Below are 19,280 nucleotides of genomic sequence, written 5' to 3' on the forward strand. Positions count from 1 at the left end.
CTAGTATACTTATCGGATTGTACAGGCAGTACTCTCACTTCATTCATGGCTCACTATGACAGTGCTAAAACAGCTTTGGAAGGGCCTGATGTTTGGGTAAAACTTTGCCAGCCAATGCCAAAGGATTATTGGGGATAATACATATTGACTTTCTCTCTCTCCCTCCCTCCCTCTCTTCTCTCTCTTGCCTGGGGCAATCAGCAGAACATTACAGGTAACTCTTAACTTACAACAGTGACCATTTAAAGTTACAACAGCAGTACAACAGTGACTTATGACTGTTTTCCAGTTTCAAGCATCCCCATGATGTGATCAAAATCCAGACGCTTAGCAGTTGGTTCACACTTAAGAGCCAGGGTGGCACAGTGGTTAGAGTGCAGCACTGCAGGCTACTTCAGCTAACCGCTAGCTGTAGTTCAGCGGTTCAAATCTCACCACAGGCTCAAGATTGACTCAGCCTTCCATCCATCTGAGGTGGGTAAAAGGAGGATCCAGATTGTTGGGGGCAATACAGTGATCCCTCGATTTTCGCGATCTCAATCTTCGCGAAACGCTATATCGCAATTTTTCCACCTGATGACGTCACTCCTTTCCTTTCTCATCTTTCTTTCTCTCTTTCTCTATCTTGCTTCTTCCTCTCTCACACTCTCTTCCTCCCTCTCTCATCTCTTTCTTTCCTTCTCTCTCTTTCTCTATCTCTCCCCCTCTTGCTCTCGAGCGGCAAGCGAGCAGCTGGGCGGGCAGGTGAACGGGCAAGCGGCAAGCGAGCAGCTGGGTGGGCGGGTGACGGGCAAGCGGCAAGCGAGCAGCCGGGCGGGCGGGTGAACGGGCAAGCGGCAAGCGAGCGGCTGGGTGGGCGGGTGAACGGGCAAGTGGCAAGTGGCAAGCGAGCGGCTGGGTGGGCGGGTGAGCAGCAGCGAGGAGCCGAAGATGGAGTTTCCCCTTTGCCTGGGCAACGGGGAAACCCCATCTTCGGCTCCTCGCTGCTGCCGCGCTGCGGAGCAGATCAGCTGCTGGGCGGCCGAAGGAACCTTCCCTGGGTGCCGCCCGCCGCCCACGCAAACTCCACCATCTGCACATGTGCGGCCATGAAAAAAAGGGCGCGCATGCGCAGATGGTGTTTTTACTTCCGCAACCCTACATCGCGAAAAATCGATTATCGCGAGGGGTCTTGGAACGGAACCCTCGCGATACTCGAGGGATCACTGTATACTAATTGTGTAAACCACTTAGAAAGGGTTGTAAAAGCACTATGAAGCGGTACATAAGTCTAAATGCTGTTGCTCTTATGACCGCTGTGTCCCAAGGTCATGTGGTCACCTTTTGCGAACTTCTAACAAGCAAAGTCAAGGGGGAAGCCAGATTTACTTAACAACCGTCGGACTAATTAACAACTGCAAGGATTCACTTAACAACTGTGGCATGGAAGGTTGTAACATGGGGCAAAACTCACTTAATATGACAAAATTGAACGGGCCCAAGAATGGTGGAAGGTTTTAAGCATAAAACGTATCAGGAAATACTTAATGAATTCAATCTGTATAGTCTGGAGGACAGAAGGAAAAGGGGGGACATGATCGAAACATTTAAATATGTTAAAGGGTTGAATAAGGTTCAGGAGGGAAGTGTTTTTAATAGGAAAGTGAACACAAGAACAAGGGGACACAATCTGAGGTTAGTTGAAGGAAAGATCAAAAGCAACATGAAAAAATATTATTTTACTGAAAGAGTAGTAGATCCTTGGAACAAACTTCCAGCAGACGTGGTAGATAAATCCACAGTAACTGAATTTAAACATGCCTGGGATAAACATATATCCATCCTAAGATAAAATACAGAAAATAGTATAAGGGCAGACTAGATGGACCATGAGGCCTTTATCTGCCGTCAGTCTTCTATGTTTCAATGTTTCTAATACATGACTCACTTAGCAATAAATAGATATTTGAGGCTCAATTGTGACCATAAGTTGAGAACTACCTGTATTATACCAATACTCCCTTTCATATATCTTCTCTATTTTTATATTTTCTTCTATCCTTTTCTTTATATATATTACTACATGTCTATTCTCTTCAATGTGTTGTGTATTGGACAAACAAAACAAAACAAACAAACAAACATCTCAGGATGTGTATCATGATAGCAGCAGAAAAGCCAAAATGGAAAGGAATAGAGGGATCAGCATGTAGTTGCAACAGCTACACTCAGAATAGAAGCAGACCAGGGACAATAGCTGGAACGAGGGCGCTGCAAGGAAAGAGGTGAGAATAGTTCAGCTTCAGATTTTCTCAAATGTGCTCTCGCTGCTGGGGCTATGGGTCTGTGGGAGAACATATTAGAGCAGTGTGTCAAATTCCATTTCATGAAAGGGTCACATCAGGGATGTGTCTGAACTTCGGGGGCCAGCGTAGGCATAGCCACCATGTCATTCATGCTTGGGGGCTCCTGCGATGGCCCAACTGCTCTGCCAGCTCCCAACCTCCATTTTCGGCTGGATGGCCTTCTGCAACCTTCTGTCAGTGAAAATGGAGATGGGGAGGGGGGCACGCATGCTCCTGAGCTCCGTTTTCACTGACAGGACCATGGGCTAGCCCTTCACTGTTTTCAGGGCAGCCCCGCAGGCCAGATCTTAGTACCTCATGGGCCGGATCTGGCCCTCGGGCCTTGAGTTTGACACCTTTGTATTAAACGGTAACTTTTCCTGGTCCAGCAGAAACATAGAAGATTGACAGCAGAAAAAGACCTCATGATCCATCTAGTCTGCCCGTATACTATTTCCTGTATTTTATTTTAGGATGGATATGTTTATCCCAGGCATGTTTAAATTCAGTTACTGTGGATTTACCAACCACGTCTGCTGGAAGTTTTTTCCAAGGATCTACTACTCTTTCAGTAAAATATTTTCTCATGTTGCTTTTGATCTTTCCCCCAACTAACCTCAGATTGTGTCCCCTTGTTCTTGTGTTCACTTTCCTATTAAAAACACTTTCCTCCTGGACCTTATTTAACCCTTTGACATATTTAAATGTTTTGAACATGTCCCCCATTTCCCTTCTGTCCTCCAGACTATACAGATTGAATTCATAGTTTTTCCTGATAAGTTTTATGCTTAAGACCAGGCGAGAGTTTTAAAGCAGGACTTTTGAGAAAGGTACTTCCAACACCACTGACCGGCTGGCATTCCTCCTTGACATTGGAATATTGATCTCTCAAGTCCCTGGTAATTATACACACACACACACACACACACACACACACACACACACACACAAACACAATTTTTGAAGACTGCATGTGATTACTGCAATTTGGAAAGAGATGATGGATCTACCCAAGTATTTGTTTGTTTGAGGAGTGTGTGTATGTGTGTGTGTGTGTATGTGTGATATGGGATTATCAGTCTCCCAGATGAACAGAACTGTTCCCCCTGCCCCACTATCCGTCACCAAATCCAGATGAATCTAAAGTAGGGCATAAGAAGATAATGATATGGGATTTTACCCACTTCCAACCATGCCTCACCACAGTATCCAAGGAGCAAATGGTGGCTATTTTTCTTGCATACTAGGGACTGAGTAGGAGAGGAAAGAAAACTGGGGCATTCACCAATTATTGTCCTGAAACTCCACTTATTACATGTGTAAGGACAATGCCATTCCCTGGCCTCCTTATTGTGTATCTAAAGATCGGGAATGGGAGCAGTGCAAATTAGGTTGACCTACTTTTCTGCTGCCTCAAGGATGGGAGGAATATGCATTAACATATCTGTGGGGAAGTGCTCAAAGTGTGATAAGCAGTGAACAAAAGAAAATAAAGGCCATATGTAATAAAAAAGAAAAGGGAAACTAACTGTACTAGTTTATATCAATACATTCAATGTACTTCTCCCTAACTTATGAAAATCTCCTTGCTTCCACCTAGTCTGTACATTGATTCATATATTGCCTTTTCTCTTTAAACATATGACCTTGTTCTTTGATGATTGTATCAACACAATCCAACCATAATTTTCTTGGTTTTCCCCTGAATCTTTCCCATTCTTTTTTCATACAATTGTTTTGCAATTTAATTCTAATTATCTTTTTCTATGTAACCAAGGTACCTGACAATACTTCTTTTGTAAGAGTTACTCACTTTAGTATTCGTTACACATTCATTCATTACCATTTATTCTTGACTCTATGTCAGCATTTAACTACATAAACATACATTAAGTATCCCAGTTCAATTGCATTTCTGAATTCTTTCTTATATAGAACCATTTTCTAACCAATACAGAAATGCATTTAGATCAGGGGCTTTGTTTAGCATCCTTGCTTCTCACAATTTATGATGCATGAAGAAGCTTGAGAATAACTCTGTACTCTCATGGAACTCTAAGCTACACTGAGTCATATGTGAAGACTTTTCTTTTAAATGCAACAAAATTTTTGAAAATGCAGAAAACTATCCCTCCCTCTTCCTCTTCTATCTAATCTATCTCTATTTATTATCCTATTTCTTAACCTCTCCCTTAGAGAGGGGCTTTTTGGATCCTATACTCAGGAAGGATCATGGATAGGATACTATAGACCTTTCTTTCTTTTTCTTCCTTCCTTCCTTCCTTCCCTTCTTTCTTTCTTTCTTTTTACTCCAGTCTCAGTTCATACTGGGAGATGTGTTTTCAAATTGTCTGTGGGGTTAGCATTTCTGCATGTGAATTTTTGATTATAATATGTTCTCTCTTTCTTGGAATGTAAAATAATACTCCGTTGTGGGCAAAGGGGAAAAAAAAGGAAAACAAAGTAAATACCTATAGGAATAAAATAAATTAAAGCTTAATAATCATCAAATCTTTCTTGGCCAATCACACAAAGATAAACACACCATCTCCATCAAATTGATTACCGGTATATCAATTTTTATTAAAACAAAAATACACATAGGAGTTAATTTTAAAAATTAGTTGACTTTATAGAATAGATTAATCTAAATTAGTGGTTTAAAAGTTGTTTATAGCTTACAGTAAAAAAAATAGGCTATTTCATTTAAAAAGCAAAACTTGTTAATTTCTTAATCATATAATTCACAGCATCCTGTTACAGAGATATATATAGTGAAATTCTTTTGTTGCTGTTGTTCAAACAAAACACATGTATAAAAAGCAGAATGGAGTAGAGCATGTAGATAAAAAGATTAGAGATGAGTGTCTGCTATAGGTATTCTTCTAAGTTCAACAATTTGGGAATTAGCTATTGTACTTCCATCCAGGCTGTCATGACATGACTCGGTGTCACTGATGTTGAGGCCAGCACCTGAAACATAAAAAGAAAAGCAGAATATTTGGGAGATTTGAAAAATAGACCATGCCTTTCATAGAATGCATCTGATAATGATATCAGTTTTCCTATTCTTAGTGGTTTAATCTTTCTGGCCAAGAGTGGGTTCCAACTTACTTTGCTGCTGGTTCGCTCCCTTCCCCACTATGTGTGTGCACCTTGTGGGTAGCGCATGCACAGTATCAAAACATCCAAAACAAAACAAAACAAAACCCCAAAGTCAAAAAAAGATAGAGACCACATACACAGTGTCAGAAACTTGGCTTCTACACATGCTCAGAAGAAAAACAAAATTTAAAAATAATTAAAACAAATGAAGAAAGAAAGAAAGAAAGAAAGAAAGAAAGTCAAAACCAAAATGACGATGGCATGCACAGTGCTGGAATTCAGTTTCTGCACATGCTCAGAAGGAAATAAAAAAATAATTTAAATATTTTTTTTTAAAGATGGTGATGCTCACAGATTGGCATTGACTGATCTGATTCGTTGACATGATCATGACATCACCAGTGGATCGCTATTGATTCGGGTGAACCGATCCGAACCAGGAGGAACCCACCATTGATTCTGGCTGGATTTAGTGACATATTATTCAAAAGTCATATCAAAATTATGCGGCTGGCTTATAAAAACTAAACCCTTGTTAAAATTAATATAGAACATTCCTCCAATTTAAAACATCTTAGGCAATAAACATAAAACATCATAAATTGTTTCTAGTTCACATTGGTATCCCCATTCTTTCTTAACTATCATGTACCTTACTGAATTTTTGATCCATAAACCACAATTACAAATACCTCACTAAGTGCTGTGATTTTACATATTTAATTCTACAGCTGCAATATTGCCTTCATTATATATAAAGACTTAAGCCGACTATATTAGGGTACTGCTTCTCAAGAACTGGTCAAACTTGCTGAATCCCACCTCTGGTAGCATCTATATGATAAGGTATAGAACCTCCATGCAATTACACTATTTTAGAAAGCTTGACCTAACCCCGTACTAGGTGGGCAGAATTCAGACTGTGCTAAAACTGCTTATTCCATCATCCTAAAAAGCTACATCAGAAGAACTGTACCTCTATGTAGAAAACATGGAGGCATTACACTGATAAGCCTACCCATCTTGATGTAATGTTGGTAACATCACGTTGGTAACACACAGCAGCAGTTAAAATTTAACTGTTTATTCCATCCTCCTAAAAAGTTACGCCAGAAGAACTGTACCTCTATGGAGAAAATATGGACGTATTACACTGGTAAGTCTACCCATCTTGATGTAAATGTTACCAACATTACATCAAGTTGGGTAGACCTATCAGTGTAATACCTCCATATTTTCTCCATAGAGGTACAGTTCTTCTGGTGTAACTTTTTAGGAGGATGGAATAAGCAGTTTTAGCATAGTCTGAATTCTTCATGAACAACAACAAAAAAAGGTGGAAAAGTTTCTCCTCCCCACCCCGACATTATCTCTTCTAATAGCACCAACTGATTGCTTTACTTTGCCTGAGTGAACAAACTGTGCTTTTCGTCTTAGGAAAAGTAAATAAAACATTTAAAAACTGCCCAACCCCTACTTAGACATTTCAAGACTTGTAAATCCTATTTAGGCAGAAGTGCAGAAGTGCATGCAAGCATAATTAAACATGGTAATGTCAAAAGAGATTAATTCCAGACATTACTTGCCAGTAAAACCAGCTACAAATGAGCAAGGGCTGCAAAGATTCAATGGACTGGGCAAAATTATTTCTGCTGAAAAGGCATAGGTTTCAAAGGAGCTGTACCAGCAATAAACCTGGCTCACTGCATCTGGAATATGCTATGTTTGCAGGAAATCAAATGTTACCACTTTTTAAAACTACCCTGTTTCCCCCAAAATAAGACATACCCTGATAACAAACCCAGTTGGGCTTTTGAGTATATGCCAATAAGGCCAAGTGCTTATTTCAGGGCTAAAAAAAAAAAGTATAAGACAGGGTCTTATTTTCAGGGAGCATGGTAACAATTAATAAAACACATAAGACAGAAAATATTGCATATTAAGTTGCTTTGTTATATATGGACAGGGATTAGTTGTGTCTCACTTTAATTCTATGACACAGCAGATTACATGACCAAATTACAATTTTCTCCATCCCATCAAATGACTTAAATATGCTTTACAAGATGGGTTCCTGCAGCTATCGTTAGGGCAAGTGGTGTTCTTTTTTTAATCCTTTCCTTCTTCACAGTTGTTTAGTAAGAAGGAAAAAAAGAATTGGTGAGTGAAGACTCATGAAGATTAAAATGTAAGATGATGATGACATTTCGATGCCTTCTAAAAAAAAAATGTCATGGGGGGGTTGATCAAGATAGGTTCTATAGTTTGAGGGCAGAGAATAGAAGTCCAGAATCAGTGAATTAATTTCTAATTTCTAAAATCAAGTATCACGACACACAAATATTTCCTAAAGCAGTGATGGCAAACCTTTTTTTCTTTGAGCGCCAAAAGAGCGTGTGGGCGCGCTATCGCGTATGCACGAGTGACCACACCCATAATTCAATGCCTGGGGAGGGTGAAAACACCTTCCCCAAACTCCTGGAGGTCAGAAACGGCCTGTTTCCCAACTTCTGGTGGGCCCAGTAGGTTTGTGTTTCGCCTTCCCCCGTCTTCAAGGGTTTCCCTGGAGCCAGGGGAGGGTAAAAACGCCGTCCCCCATCCCTTTGGAGGCTCTCTGAAAGCCAAAAATGTGCTCCCAGAGCCTCTATGCGAGCCAAAAATCAAATGGCCAGCACACACATGCATGTTGGAGCTGAGCTAGGGCAACAGCTGACATGCCAGCAGATATGGCTCCGCATGCCACTTGTGGCCCCATGCCATAGGTTCACCATCTGTATCCTAGAGCATAGATCCCTTCTGTTCCTTGACTCATTTTTACCCTTAAAGAAGCAACAGAAAAAGTCAAATGGATTGAACTGTTCTTTCCCATTTTATAGCTATGTGGTTTTGTTGTTTTTCTGACTGTTTAAACAAACAACCTATCAAATTTATTGCTTTGTTAAAATCCAAATTATAACATAACTATAATTCTTCATGCCATGAATGAATTCTTAAGGATTTGATAATTTTAAAAAATAAAATAAAGCTAAAGTCCTCTATGGAAGAACAACATAAAAACTGCACAGACCAGTTAAGCTTTTATCTAGAAGTGTTTGCCACAAGATAGTTAAGAGTACCTTAGGGCCAGCATGTTCTCAAATTAAAGCAATGAGGCCCTATAAGATGGTGTAATGATTTCACACTGGGACTCTGATTTTTGAGAAAACATTGCCTGTACATTTTCAGCACTAATGCTAAAGCTGATCTCTCATGCTGTCTTGTTAAGAACACTTACTCTTGTCAATTGAGCCCGACTTGAAGTCAAAAAAGAAAACTCTGAGATATATGTATAACATTGCTTTCCAGTCTAACCAGGAATTATAAATCTGAAGTATGTTTACAATCTTCTAGACTTGCAAAATCAAAATCTACTACTGCAGAGGGTAAATGAATATTAAATCTCATCTCGCCCTTTTTATAGGTTTAAAAGCTTTTTATTAGTGGTATTTAAATGTTTATATTATTGGTAGTTTCTCACCAGTTTCATATTTACAGACACCAAACAAATTTTTTTAATGGGAAGCATAAACAATTAACTTTTATTTTCATTTTGAAAACTTTAGCAGAATTGAGAGTTTTGTCTTTCATTTAGTATTTCCTTTAAACAGTAACTAATTTTACTTATTTATTTTTGTCTAACAAAGGAAGGAAACACTATAGTTCAGCTGTGAAAATTTCATGAATAAACAAAGGCCTATCTGAATTTACTCTAAGAACACCAATGAAACCAAATGCAGATTCTGGCTCAAAGGTCTCCCAAGTGCCTGTTTGCCTAAGAAACTTACAGTACCTGTAAAGCAAGTTTAAGTTGAATTTAGGTAGCCAATCCAGTCTTTCTACCTAACCAACACAAAAGCACTTAGAAGTATTTCTTTAGGGCACTCATAGTTTGACCCTAGTTTAATAGCACTTTTAAAAAAGTTACATAACTTGGCACGTATCCTTTGCACACAGTAAACACACATACACATAGTTGTGTCAGTTTATGCCTTTCTAAGCAGTTTTACAGTCACATTATTTGCTGCCATGTCTAGCTGTACAAACATCAATGTTCCAAACAAATAAGTCTGACAAAATGTTATGCTACTGAGTGATCCATGCAAAACATAATCAGGCTTGTCTTGCATTCTGCTACATGTAACCAGGATGTATATAAACTAGAAATACAAGGGATTTTCTGACTTCATACTTGTAAGTTTGAAAACCTGTCCCTTCAAATTAAGACAGCTCTGAGGTTGGCAAATGATGTTACCTCCAAAATTGTATTAGTGGTCATATGTTTGACTATGAATCAAAGTACAAGATAGCTGATGAGCGGGATGCTGACTTGCCACTCTTCTAGGAGATGTGTAGAAATCCACAAATTTCATTTTTCTGCATGTCCAAGAAATCTCAACAGTGTGTCCTTTGACATACTTTCACACTCCGCAACTGGATTTTCTTCATCTTCCATTGAGAATTAATCTTTATCTGGTTCTTGGATGATAGTTAGTCTTCTTCAAATAGCTATGGGGAGCCTAACTCAGCAAGATCATCTCCAACCCCACCAAATTTTAACCTTATACTTTCTACTGTTGACCTCACCCCATTCCTAAGAGGTCTGTAAGGGGTGTGCATAAATGCAGCAGCGCGCCTACTGTCCCTGTCCTAATGTACCCTAATGTAATGCATTTAATTTTATTCTCATTCATTTCATGTATTCAAATCATGTTTAGACTTATATGTACTATCTAATACATTTTTGACAAAATAAAACAAACAAACAAAGAAACAAACAAACAAGATGGCATAACTGCACAGTCCATGACCGTATTTCTGATTCATCTGTAATTGTTTCCATATAAATGTGAAAATAGATCAATGATGGTTGCTGCTGGTTCGGACCGATTCTTTAAAACTGGTAGCGGAAATTTACCATTGCTTGCCGAACTGACAGCAATGACCGATTGTCCACACTCCAGAACCGATCCTCTGGTCATTGTTGTTTGCAACAACAACAAAAAACCCTCTAGCATGCACAAAGGCTTTTGTGTATGTGTAAAATGCACACTTCCATTGTGATGCGAACCGGTAGGGAAGGTAAGTGGAACCCATCCTTGAAATCGATCCATAGAAATTGGATATATGGTAATATTTCTATACCTGAGATGGTAGCTTGTGATTCATATAAGAAAACATGTTCTACTTTCCCGATATAAGCTAAATGTGTTTTCATTCAATTTTACTTTTTGCTTTTTTAAACAAAATGCATATTAAGTTTAGCACAAGAAAGACTTTTTACTTTGATGTGAACAGTTAGTCAGAATACAATTGCAAAAATTCACATCTGATTATTCATAAAGGAGTATATATAATACTTACCAGTTTTTAAAGCAAATATTAAATCATCAAACTCTTGTGATTCTTCATCTGCCATCAAAGAACCGTTCCTAAATCCTCCAGAAGCTATGTAGGCATTGCCATTCTGTGGACTTTGCTTAAAGACAGTGGTGGCCTCGGTGCCTGGTCTTGGGGACACCCTCTCCCAGTCTGTTGGCATCTTTAGAAAAAGCATTAAGTGTACAGGTTTTTTATATTGAATGCCCGCCCAAAAAAATCACTCTGTGTTATCTTCCTAATGATGTTATTGGTTTGCTAGACTAGAGCTTCCCTCAAATAGCAATTGATACCATCATCACTTATTTTAGCAACTAAAGAAAACATCTCAATTTAGATGTAATAGGCCTGTGATGGCGAATCTATGGCACACGGAGCCATATCTGAGGGCACGTGAGGTGTGGCCCTCCTGAAAGCCTCCTGAAGCCTGGGAAAGGCGAAAAATGGCACAACAGGTCTATTGAAAGTTCAGAAACAAAACTCCGGTAGGCCCATTGGGTCCGTTTTTCACCATCCATAGGTTCTGGAGGCTTCAGTGAGGTCTGCATTCATGTGCGGGGGGAGCATGGTGGGTTGTTCATGCATGTGTGGGAAGGACATTGACTTATGGATGTGGACATATGCGTGCATGCTATTGCGGACACACATGCCTTTTTGGCACCTGAGCAAAAAAAGTTTCAACATCACTGCAATAGGTTGACCTCAAATATCGTGGCCCTAGCAATGAATGCAATCAAAAGAATTAGAGCAGAGGTGGGTTCCTGCCAGTTCGGACGGTATCTATAGAATCAGTAGCGGGAATTCTCCCCTGCTAGCCAAACCTGCAGTGATTGTGGCTGGTGACGTCCCTGAACTGTCTCTCTTGGTGACACTGTAGGCGGCATCATCTTGTTTTTCACTTCTGCGCTCGCACAGAAGCTGGTTTTTGTGTTTTTAGCACTGCGCATATGTGTACCCATGTGGCATGTGACAAAACAAGCCACCAATGAGGTAAGTCAGAACCCACTCCTGATTTAGAGTAGCAGACTTTTTTCTTATGCATTATGGCATTTCCCAATGCCAAAATAGCAGGAATGGACAAAAGATTTTGCCACCTGGCATAAAGTAGCAAATGTCCACCTCCTTGTCTAAGTACATTTTGTATCCCAATTGGTCAAATTAAGCTGGATCCTAAGTTATACAATTCCACAAAGCTCTCTGCTTTCCCAGTACCAATCAGTTCAGTATTGAGAAATAAGAATTCTGGCCTTTTAATGATACTTTACCTAATGACTATGTAAGGCCCACAAGTTAAGTGGGATGAAGGTTTGATATTGCCAAAAATACCACTATCAGAGGCTGTTTATCTAAGTCTAGCCACTAATTCCTTTGGGTCATATATACTGTTTTTGATAAAATAATAATGTAGTAGATATATAAGCTTACTTTCTTTGTGAAATAATGACTGGTAGATCTACAAACACATAAAAGATGAAATGCATAACTGGTATCAAACTGGCTTTGGTTTTATGTGTATCTTACTATGGATTCTGTTACTCCACAACAGATATTCAAAGAAAAAGAGTCAGCATTACAGTAGCAACAATTACGAGGCTGCTTTACAGTCTGAGTTGCTCTGGATATGTGAAGAATGGTTCTGTTTCAGCCAACACTGATTGCCTGCTGAGGTGAAAGTCAAAAACCCTCCTGCATCCCTGAACACCTTGGGAATATTTATTTATTCATTCATTCATTCATTCATTCATTCATTCATTCATCCATTGGATTTGTATGCCGCCCCTCTCTGTAGACTCGGGGCGGCTAACAACAGTGATAAAAACAGTATGTAGCAATCCAATAATAAAACAACTAAAAAAACCTTATTATGAAAACCAGACATACATACAGACATACCATGCATAAACTGCAGAGGCCCAGGGGAAAAGAATATCTCAGTTCCCCAATGCCTGACGGCAGAGGTGGGTTTTAAGGAGCTTACGAAAGGCGAGGAGGGCGGGGGCAATTCTGATCTCTGGGGGGAGTTGGTTCCAGAGGGCCGGGACCACCACAGAGAAGGCTCTTCCCCTGGGTCCCGCCAAACGACATTGTTTAGTTGACGGGACCCGGAGAAGGCCCACTCTGTGGGACCTAATCGGTCGCTGGGATTCATGTGGCAGAAGGCGGTCCTGGTGATAATCTGGTCCGGTGCCATGAAGGGCTTTATAGGTCATAACCAACACTGCGGAGTCTGCAGAGAGGGGCGGCATACAAATCTAAATAATAAATAAATAAATAATAAACACTTTGAATTGTGACTGGAAACTGATCGGCAACCAATGCAGACTGCAGAGTGTTGGTGTAACATGGGCATACCTGGGGAAGCCCATGATTGCTCTCGCAGCCGCATTCTGCATGATCTGGAGTTTCCGAACACTTTTCAAAGGTAGCCCCATGTAGAGAGCGTTACAGTAGTTGAGCCTCGAGGTGATGAGGGCGTGAGTGATTGTGAGCAGTGACTCCCGGTCCAGATAGGGCCGCAACTGGTAATTAATGTGGAATAAAAGAGGCCCTTTTTGGTGACAGTAGCCTTGTGCTGGTTATTGTCTAAGGAAGCCCTCTGTCATCTCCTTTTTGTGGCTTTTCGGAGGATGGGTTGTTTTCTGCTATGATGACTACTTATTTTTGTAGGAGTGGTTAGTAATATAATTATTTTTAAATAATTGGATCTCTCTCCAAGAGGAGCTCCTCCCTAACATGGCTGTTAAATGATGAGATTTTTTTCTCTTACTTGTAAGAGATTTTTTTCCTCTTACTGGTAATCTGCTGATTTTGCTGCCTAAGCTGGCTTTCTGGATTTGAATGGGAGCATTTAGGAATGTTTCAAATATGACTTTTGGATGGACATGGCCCCATTTGGAAAGAAGATTCAAAGATCAAAGATATATGGAATGTACAGAAAAAAAAACCAGTGAAAGGCTACCAAAATTTTTACTACCGCACTGTGGGTGTGGCTTATGCAAGACGCCCTGCATTTTCTTTCAACATCTTTCAGTGCAAATTAGGTGCTCTGGGGTGGAGCTCCATTTTTGGTACCCCACTGCGTTCCCCTCGCGTCTGGGCAACAGCCCACCCCTGGATAGAACCGAGTTGATTCCATACAGCTCTCTGAACTTCAAGTCTGCATTTGTTTACAATAGCAGAAGCCTGACATGGAGAAGTGACAAACTGATATTTCTTAGGAGGACTGGGAAAGATTGGGGAATGCATTTACTAGTCTTAATTGCAAGCTACTTTTATCTGAACTTTGTTGGGAAGATAGACTGATTGAGAAAATGAATGTAGTATATTTAACGAGACAGAAACTGATGAAAAAATGAATGTGGATATATGATCTAGGATGAATTACTCTTAACTCTTGGGATGATTTGGGATAGGTAAAGAGGCCATGGTAAATGTTCTATGAGTTAGTTAGTTAGTTAGTTAGTTAGTTAGTTAGTTTGCTTGTTTGTTTATTTATTTATTTATTGGATTTGTATGCCGCCCCTCTCCGCAGACTCCGCAGATTACAATAAGTTTGTTAACAGAAGGTTTTGAAACTATAATGTTGTCCTTTTCATTATTATTATTCTACCTGTTAAGTCATTAATATAGCATATAGAAGATAAATATATTATCATAGCATATAAAAGATAAATATATTTATTATTTTTTTTAAAAAATGGGATATTTTGCAAGGAGTGGAAACTAATATTGTAATAATGTATTAATCAGTATTCAACCAGGAGAGGGGTAATATGTGTAGATTGTTTCCCTTTTAAAATATCTTGTACACTTATCTTGTATCTTTTCTTTGCTTTTTGTTGTTTTAAATTTCTTGCAATTTTGTATTTTAACTTTCGTTTGAATAAAATAAAAATTGCTAAAAATTACAAATAATTTTGAGTAGGCTTTACTGTTTTGTGCTGCTGTGTTATTTCAGTAGAGCATTTAGTGGATTTGTTATTTAATATAAAAATTAAATACTTTGTTGATGATATTTAAGGAAAAAGGAGCTTGTTTGAGGAAAAACAAAGAACATGTGTTTAGCTGGGCACAAATGTTTAAATAGCAATAAACACAATTTTTGCCAAAAATGGCTTATGATTTACATTCATATATTGTACACCGATTTACTGTTATTGTGACAGATTCTGCTACTACAAGTATAGAATAAATGTACAACAAGTAGGCATGGGACATGGTCATCCCAAATTAAAATCTCTACTGAATTATAAAGGCCATACAGAAGGAAGCTAATCAATGGACCTGGTCAAAATTCTTGCTGAAAGTAGTAAACAAAATCCATAAAGAACAAGGGGACACAATCTGAAGTTAGTTGGGGGAAAGATCAAAAGCAACGTGAGAAAATATTATTTTACTGAAAGAGTAGTAGATACTTGGAACAAACTTCCTGCAGACGTGGTTGGTAAATCCACAGTAACTAAATTTAAACATGCCTGGGATAAACATATATCCATTGTAAGATAAAATACAGGAAATAGTATAAGGGCAGACTAGATGGACCATGAGGTCTTTTTCTGCCGTCAGTCTTCTATGTTTCTATGTGCTCGGCCCTTCCCACATACTCTTGGTATAATAAAAATCAAATCAATAAATCAATTGATAAATAAACGATCTTAATTCAACCTCCAATCTCTAACTGGGCATAAAAAAAAATCTTTCATTCAATGTGATGAAATAACTTTTAAAAGCAAATTCTCTTTGAAAGAGAAGTTCTTTTGGGTGGAAGGTCGTATACATGCACTTATTTTATTATGAGGTGGCCAAGATGCCTGAGAAAATGTTCTACCTCTCATGATGTAATCATCTTTCTGACTTCCAGGACTTCAATTAAATTCAAGGAAGGTTGTCATTAAGGAATTCCTCTTTTTTAAAAAAAATAGTGAGGCAACTGTCATCAAGAAGGAACAGCCAGTCCATTTAAAAATGTTGAAGGATTTTTCTTTCCCTGAAGATGGTTAGAGAAATTTCCTATTCCAAGCTACTTTGCCAACAAATTTAGTGCAGAATTTTTGAAAGCCTATTTGTGCCAAACTGCAAAAAAAGATTCCAGTTACTGGCATCTTGGAGTCTGGGTCAATTAACTCCAGCAACAGAAATGTTAATTAAGGCAATAAGCACAATGAGCTATGGCAACATGACAATGTGCAGATGCTGTTATGAATATTAGAAAGTTCACTAAAATCCAACTTTCCACCGTCAAGAGCATATTCTCTCCCCTTTGGCTCATTCATGGTTAGATCCCTTTTTTAAAATCTGGCAATTGTAATAGGGTGTGAAGGGGTTGCATTTTGAAATGGAATGGAGGTAGTGTTTTAAAGTAGATCAGAATTACTGAAAAGAATACACATACGATGCTTCTGACATGTATACTTCACAGCTCTTTTTTCTAGATAAATACGATGAGCTGTTTATATGAAGCCTGAATGGCCTGGAGACAGAAGGGTGACACTTTCTTTGTTTTGCTCATTCTCCTGATCTGTGAATTAAGATTTTTAAAAAACAGAAACTAATTGCTCAGGTTCATATGACAGACTGCATAAAGTTTGTCCAGAGCAAAGGCATCACTACAATAGAGCTCCCAAGAGATTTTTTGTTGACTTATAATGGAGAAAAGAAAAGCTGCTGTTCCTTGCATTGTTATTTAAACTTCCTTCTTGTGCACCTGTTAATGTTGATAGTGTATGCTGGGATACAAACCCCACTGACTACAAAGGGAGGCTTATCCATCAAACAATTGAGAACATAACTGCAATCTAAATTGAAAACTTTGGGATCCAGTGAGATTTATTAGAAATACAAATATTCAACTATTAAAAAGGAGATATCTACAGAACTGCACTGTAAATCTTTTATTATTTACAGTTGTGCTTTACTAAACATTTTATGTTTTGAATGTCCTTTTTGATCAGAAATTGACCTTGTATGTAAAAAGATTATAGTCTATCTTCTTTCACAGAAGCTCACTGGGTGACTTTGCCCTGGCTACCCTTTCCCGGTCTACCACAGGGTTCTGGTTGTGAGAAAAAAAATATGTGAGAATGCTTACTTGATGCAACTCTCGAGGTCCTGACTGAAATGTAAATCATAAAACTTACCAATTAATAAAATCAATGTGGAAACATACCTGTATATGAGGTGTTAATCAATTATGCGTTCTAAATCCCATCGCTACTGGTTCTTGCCACTGCCACTACCAGTTCGTAGAACCAGACCATACTGGTAGCAACCCACCACTGGACTGTTAGTATATTTGTTTGTACAGGTAAAATAATGAAGGTACCTCTTCCATAGCAGCAATAAGATTTTGAGTAGATTTGCTGATCTCTTCCCCTGCCAAGGGCATGCCACTTCCGTGAGTGAAAAATGTAGAACCCGAGCTAGTATTTCCATTCATTTCAACTGTATAGCTGGCTTTCACAGGGCAGCAGAGTTGGTTGTGCAAAATGAAATATACCACAAAGACATAAAGACCCTAAAAGGCAGAAGAAGGAGGTGGGAAAATTCAGACATCACATATTCAGAAATGCACATTTGTTTAATGCAAAACATATTTAAGAAACTTATATATCCAGGATATCAAGATGTGGAACAAGATTTTTCCCCCCCAGAATCCCAACCAATGACTAGCCATATGATTATATTGTAAATTAAAACACAAGAGATGATGTCAGAATAATCGCCCTGGAAAATAACTTCCATGAGCATAATGAGACAGTTTAGTTTAAGATGATGTGTTTCTTTTAAAAATTACTTATTGTTGAAGCAAAGCAAAAGTAGAACAATGGTTCAGTTTCAACATAACAGCAAGGAAATCAGAAATGGCTGATAGAGAGCCAAGCTTGCAATGATTTATTGACAGATAATACAATACTTCAAGTATTTCTACTGATGTGTTAGTTTCGAACCATAATTTCAACATCATAAAAACACCGGTTTTATTTATTTATTTTTATTTATTTATTATTTAGCTTTGTATGCCGCCCCTCTCCGCAGACTCGGGGCGGCTCACAACAAAGTGAAACAATTTACAACAAATCTAAATTACAGTTTAAAAATATTTTAAAAACCCCATTTTATAAACAAACATACATACAGACATACCATTCATAAATTGTATATGCCCGGGGGAGATGTCTCAGTTCCCCCATGCCTGACGACAAAGGTGGGTCTTAAGGAGCTTACAAAAGGCAAGGAGAGTAGGGGCAGTTCTAATCTCCGGGGGGAGTTGGTTCCAGAGGGCCAGGGCCACCACAGAGAAGGCTCTTCCCCTGGGGCCCGCCAACCGACATTGTTTAGTTGACGGGACCCGGAGAAGGCCCACTCTGTGGGACCTAATCGGTCGCTGGGATTCGTGCGACAGCAGGCGGTCTCGGAGATATTCTGGCCCAGTGCCATGAAGGGCTTTAAAGGTCATAACCAACACTTTGAATTGTGACCAGAAATTGATCGGCAACCAATGCAGACTGCGGAGTGTTGGTGAAACATGGGCATACCTAGGTAAGCCCATGACTGCTCTCGCAGCTGCATTCTGCACGATCTGAAGTTTCCGAACACTTTTCAAAGGTAGCCCCATGTAGAGAGCATTACAGTAGTCGAACCTCCAGGTGATGAGGGTGGTGCACCAGGCGAACCTGGGCAAATGCCCCCCTCGCCACAGCTGAAAGATGTTTCTCTAATGTGAGCTGTGGGTCGAGGAGGATGCCCAAGTTGCAGACCCTCTCTGAGGGGGTCAATAATTCCCCCACCCCGGGGTTATGGACGGACAGATGGAATTGTCCTTGGGAGGCAGAACCCACAGCCACTCCGTCTTATCCGGGTTGAGCTTGAGTCTGTTGACACCCATCCAGACCCCAACAGCCTCCAGGCACCGGAACATCACTTCCACTGCTTCGTTGACTGGACATGGGGTGGAGATGTAAAGCTGGGTATCATCAGCATACTGATGATACCTCACCCCATGCCCTTGAATGATCTCACCCAGCGGTTTCATGTAGATATTAAATAGCAGGGGGGAGAGGACCGACCCCTGAGGCACCCCACAAGGGAGAGACCTCGGGGTCGACCTCTGGCCCCCCACTAACACCGACTGCGACCGACCGGAGAGGTAGGAGGAGAACCACTGGACAACAGTGCCTCCCACCCCCAACCCCTCCAGCCGGTGCAGAAGGATACCATGGTTGATGGTATCGAAAGCCGCTGAGAGGTCAAGAAGCACCAGGACAGAGGATAAACCCCTGTCCCGGGCCCGCCAGAGATCATCCATCAACGCGACCAAAGCAGTTTCCATGCTGTAACCGGGCCTGAAACCCAACTGCTGGGGACCTAGATAATTGGCTTCTTCCAAGGACCGTTGGAGCTGGAGTGCCACCACCTTCTCAACAACCTTCCCCATAA

At 39.8% G+C, this 19,280-nt stretch overlaps 1 protein-coding gene across 1 annotated transcript in view; it reads right to left on the minus strand.

Annotated features, from left to right (window-relative positions):
• Nucleotides 1–4,877: 4,877 nt before the first annotated feature.
• The window catches only part of ADGRV1 (adhesion G protein-coupled receptor V1), a 265,854-nt gene continuing 251,451 nt past the window's right edge, over nt 4,878–19,280 (minus strand). The window contains exons 87-89 of the mRNA XM_070743048.1: nt 17,167–17,358; nt 10,830–11,007; nt 4,878–5,297 (exon numbers count right to left, since the gene is read on the minus strand). Coding sequence (XP_070599149.1) covers nt 5,179–5,297; nt 10,830–11,007; nt 17,167–17,358 — 489 coding nt within the window. The 3' untranslated portion in view covers nt 4,878–5,178. The remainder of the gene's footprint in view (nt 5,298–10,829; nt 11,008–17,166; nt 17,359–19,280) is intronic.

This window comes from Erythrolamprus reginae, chromosome 2 (assembly GCF_031021105.1).
Source record: "Erythrolamprus reginae isolate rEryReg1 chromosome 2, rEryReg1.hap1, whole genome shotgun sequence".
NCBI lineage: Eukaryota > Metazoa > Chordata > Lepidosauria > Squamata > Dipsadidae > Erythrolamprus > Erythrolamprus reginae.